Below are 5,000 nucleotides of genomic sequence, written 5' to 3' on the forward strand. Positions count from 1 at the left end.
TATAGTCAAGGATTCCCATGTGGATGATCAGGGCATATCTACTAATCTGTTTGGGGTAGCTCCCAAAGCTTACATTTGTGAGATACCTTAATTTGCGCCTCCTAAGTGCAAATAGACTAAAAAACGTGTCTTGGCCCTTAGCGTGATAGAAATACTATCATGGATTACACAGTCATGAGCACGTTGATCTTAGGTTCCCATGCCTCTATTTCCCTTCTATGTTGCAAACGTGTAAATGTATACGACAATCGAATATAAAGAACATGGAGGAACCACTCCCCCTCCTAGCCTTAGTCGGCTAGCTATCCAAATGAGTTTGGCTTTCACAGGGATCACGCAAATAAATGGGGTGAAGATAAAAGAGTTCGGTGGAGTCTTCAGGAAACTAAACTCCTCTCAAATGTTTTGCTGGTGCGTTAGTTATAGACCATAGTACCACTCAATTTATCTATCCCTACCATTTTGATATCGAGCATCAAAAAAAACAAACTGGGACTAATTGCACATCTGGTAAAAATCATAATAAAGGTTTCAGAACCGGCTCAATGAAAGAAATGAAAAGATTTGTAGTAAATGCGATTATGGCGGATCAATCGGGCTATCCAGCATGATTTCCATGTGAGCGAGGCTAGTAAGATTTCCACTAGAAGCCTGTCATATTTAGCAATGCCAACGGGATTTTCCTGTTTCTGAATATCACTAAAAGGGAATGTGGAAACTTTGTCATCAAATCAATTGGGGATCAAATACGTTCAGTAACAAAACATTGGTACAAGGAGGAATACATAAATCAGTTTCAGGGAACTCCTTTCTTTTTTTCTTTTCTGAATACTTTGCCCTTATTGCCAACTGTGACAGCATGGCCATCAGCATCAGCGATGGCACATACGTCGCTGTCGCCATCAATAGCAGCACCGTTGCCCTCGCCGATGCCATTGCCATTGTCATCACTGTCTCTATTGACGTTGCCCTCACCCTCACCATCGCCATCGCTGTTTCCGTTTCCGTTGCCGTTGCCATCTCCATCGCCGTCGCCTTCAAATTCAGTTCAGAAGTTGGTGAGTGTTATGATCATATGCGGTCCTTGTACCTGTTATGTTTTAGAAGGTAATTAGTGCATACCTGTGACTGACGTTTTCATTATTTTAGGCAAATGAATATGTTTCCAAACTTGGCAGACTCGATAGCGACAGAAACACTTCTTTGCAGGTATCTAACTCCACGAATGACATATGTTAAAATGTAGAATGCATTCAGATATAGATGTATGTGTATACAAAGATACACCCCTTTTCAACTTTGCCAATTGAAAATATACATTAAATATATACACCTGTCCTTTTTGGATCTAAAAATGTGATGCACGATGCATGTATATTTTACATCAAGGGATCAAAACGTTTATGGTTATTTTGACAGCAACTATTGTAATTCCATTTGAACAACTTCCCTTTAATTTCTTTTATCAGAAGCTTTTTGAATGGAAAAAGAAAAGGTGTATGTATCATTTAACAAATAGAGAAGCCTTGACTGTGCTCTGTTCTGTTGTAAAGCACGCAGGAAGCGGCTAGAGCACGAAAGAAGTGTAGGGAGAAACACGAGACGTAGTCAAGTGTTTCTCCACACTTTATGAGTATCTTACAGTTATTACAGTTATCTTATCTTACAGTGAAATGTTGAGTGAACTTCGGCCGAATTATGGCTCATGAAAACACGCGAGTTTTTTCACATGACAAGGTAGAAAACAAACTGTTCAAGGCGAGTATTTTTTGAATGAACGACAGCCGAATTCACCGGAACATGAAGATCGCTCGGGATGACAGCGCCGCAAAACTCGGCTGCAATGACTGATGTGACTTTCCACTCAGCGCATTGGAAAGGATATCAGAGTAAGCTCTTATTTTTTCACTCGAAGGGCGGCCGATGTAGTTTCTGAGGTTTGCTTTACTGCGATGAACGGAGATCGCCATGATAAGCGAGCCCCGATGGACTTCAGCATGATCGTATTCGCTCAGACACCGTTATGACAAGTACGAATTTTAAGTTATGCCAGTTTGGTTATATTTTTCGTCGTTTCCGTTTTGTTTTGTTTTCTTTTTGAACACTGAGCTTTATATACTATACGAGTTTTAGCTGTGTTTGAATTTTATTACCGTACGCGAGCTTGCAATCTAACTGAGCGTGAAAATCTTTAAAACTCGGAATGTCTATTTTGTTTTTCCTTTGAGGATTTTCGTATTTGCTCACGTTTTAATAACGTAAATTACGGCGCCTGGTTCTTTTGTTGCTACTTGCCGGCTCGCTTGTTCCGAAATTTTCGCTTTCAATTATCGAAAAAAAGCGAAAAAGAAGTCCCGGAAAAGGTCGAACATAGTACAATTTGGCAGATGGTGTGACAGCTTTAGCTCAGCTCTATGCTCTATACTCTCATAGAGCACGCTCTTTCGACCAATGACAGCGCGCGTTATAGCGGAGCTCGCAGAGCGTAGCCCATAATTATACAAAATAGTAGTAACCCATCAAGCCCAAAAAATTTGGATTTACGACCGTACGACCGTACACGGTGCTACTTTTAACATGGGTGGTCAACTGTACCGCAGGCACACCAACGCCATGGCTTTGTTCAGTAGTCCAGTGGTCAGTGCATTGGGCTCCGAGTCGGACGACTCGGGTTCTAGTCCTGGCCGGGGCAAGGCGTTGTGCCCTTGAGACGTGCGGGCTCCGCACGAATGCGAGCTCTGCTCTAAGGCTTGGCTAAATCAACATATTATCCGAACTTTATCATAAGTATACATATGTTCAAATGGCAACGTTTTGAATACGAGTATATAATTACATATATGCATGTGTGTACTTTTATATGGGAAGAAAGGTAGTGACAGAGGAAGAGACAGATGACGGGAAAGAAATCTGATAAGGCCACCTAAGCCAAGGAAAAACAGCTTTCAAACAACACTCTGTATACTTATATCGTTCTAGGACCGGAACAATATTCTTCTCTAACATCAAAACTCTCACCTTAGTCGTTCCTTTTTTGATGTTTTTACTTTTTATCAAACAAAGCAGATTCCAAGTTGCCGCGCATCTGTTTGGTGATGGATAAAATAAAACTTTAGGAGTATTGAGCACATCAATGATCCGTTTCTTTGTTCTTACACATTTTGGCGTCATTAATGATCTATAAGTATAATTAATCAAATACATGGCAAAGGGGTAACTATTTGTAACAAAACAAATTTATAGGTGATTAGAAACACTTTGTTGGCATAGATTACAATAATATTGTTAAAAATCACATGAATAAAACGTTTTACGTGATTTCAGGAGGCTGTAAACGTGTTTGAATACTTCATCGTCAGTCTTGAAAACATGACAAAATTTCATGAAGGCCAGTTCACCATAGACGAGTTTCAAAGAGGAAGAGAGTCCATCTTTAATGTGGCTGTCGCCTTCGAGAAATTTGCTCTTAATTATGGCAAGCATCACCTTCCAATAAAGATTGTAAGCCACAAAATGGGTGAGTTAAAACACCACCTTTTTATCAGATTTGTGATAATCTTCTTCGTCGATGCTTATTCACGGTCTCAGTGACTGACACTTTATCTCCTAAATAGGATAATGACTTTTACATCTGGGCTGGATTGCTCTAAGCTGGGTTTAGATAGCCGAGGAGTAGTGTGAAAACTGATTTCAGATATGAAAGCTATAAAAGAGAATTCAGCATAATTCTATTGGACTATTGACTATAATCTTGATGATTATTGGACTCTTTAAAAACAATGAAGACAATTATCTCAAAAAAGCTTTGAACGAAAGAATCAGAAACTCGGATAAGAATTTAACCTTGGGTGAGCACCAGTTGGCCTCAGAACAACTGAGTGGGTCCCGAGTCATTTAAAAACGCTTATGTTGGATGTTGTCTGTCTCTTAATTCTTCAATTAGTCATATTTTTGATCGTATTATCCATAAGCAGGAAGTCAATTTTTTTGTCCGACAGTGCTGGAAGTCCAAAAGGCTTACCGCCAAAATGCAAGTGACTTTTACTTCGACGTACACGAATGGCAAACGAACATTAATATTGCGTCTTCGAATTTTGCAGATAACGGTTTGTATTACCTGTCGTCTTCAGTCTGAAAAAATTTATATTTTTTTAAACAGCGTTGACGTAATTTCTCATGAAGGACAGCTCACAAGTTTTCGCAGGCTTTGCTTCCAAAACCAACACTCATAGGGTTTATTTCTTTTATAGCCTGAAGGAAATATATAGATTTATCTTTTTCAGGATCAGTGGTCGTCGGGTGCGTATATAAGAATCTGCAAGACATACTGCCGAAAAGTCAACCCAGCAGGAATGGAACAGGAAGCACAAGGTAACAATACTGTCTTCTTTGTGTTCAAAACACCTGGCCCTGGTTGTTCGAAGGGTGATTAACGCTATCCACTGGATAATTCGCTATCCAGCAGATAGAACGAAACATTTTGTGAACACTTATCTGCTGGATACCGTCGACTGGCGTTATCTTCCCTACGTAGAGAACATCGGCTAAAATGTGCAAATCGTTTGGTATCGTCACCACCGCTACCATTCTTTTAAACCACCATATTTGTGTCACATTCTGGTTCATTTTCAAATCATTTTGTACACAGATATTTGGGTAGCAGAATAATAATGGCAGCAATGGAACCTAAACCAAAAAAATTGCTGGAAAATGTCGTCTTAAAGTTCAAAAACATACAGGTAAGCAAGATTAAGTCAGATGAAAGTAAAGAAAGATTATTTGGAATGCGCTGTTTTTATTTCTTCTAACCGCAATGATTTTATTTTCAGATAGAAGAAAGGGTGAAGAATTGTATGTTTTGGAGAGGCTTCAGCGATAGGTAAAAAATTGCAATACATCATCTACTTTTCTTAGAATTTTCTTGTTCGTTTGGTCGTCCGTTTGCCTCCATGTTCCCGCCAATATTTTCCCTGAGTTTTCTTGGAGTCCAGTTGCTTGTT

The 5,000-nt window shown here is 39.5% G+C and overlaps 1 protein-coding gene across 1 annotated transcript in view; it reads left to right on the forward strand.

Annotated features, from left to right (window-relative positions):
- LOC149051456 (uncharacterized) overlaps positions 1–4,883 on the forward strand; it is a 5,290-nt gene extending 407 nt beyond the window's left edge. The window contains exons 1-7 of the mRNA XM_089214265.1: positions 1–1,058; positions 1,150–1,209; positions 3,325–3,517; positions 3,999–4,106; positions 4,284–4,371; positions 4,649–4,739; positions 4,830–4,883. The exon at positions 1–1,058 is cut by the window's left edge and continues 407 nt beyond it. Coding sequence (XP_089070391.1) covers positions 879–1,058; positions 1,150–1,209; positions 3,325–3,517; positions 3,999–4,106; positions 4,284–4,371; positions 4,649–4,739; positions 4,830–4,883 — 774 coding nt within the window. The 5' untranslated portion in view covers positions 1–878. The remainder of the gene's footprint in view (positions 1,059–1,149; positions 1,210–3,324; positions 3,518–3,998; positions 4,107–4,283; positions 4,372–4,648; positions 4,740–4,829) is intronic.
- The last annotated feature ends 117 nt before the right edge of the window (positions 4,884–5,000 follow it).

Source organism: Pocillopora damicornis, chromosome 1, assembly GCF_964200805.1.
Source record: "Pocillopora damicornis chromosome 1, jaPocDami1.2, whole genome shotgun sequence".
NCBI lineage: Eukaryota > Metazoa > Cnidaria > Anthozoa > Scleractinia > Pocilloporidae > Pocillopora > Pocillopora damicornis.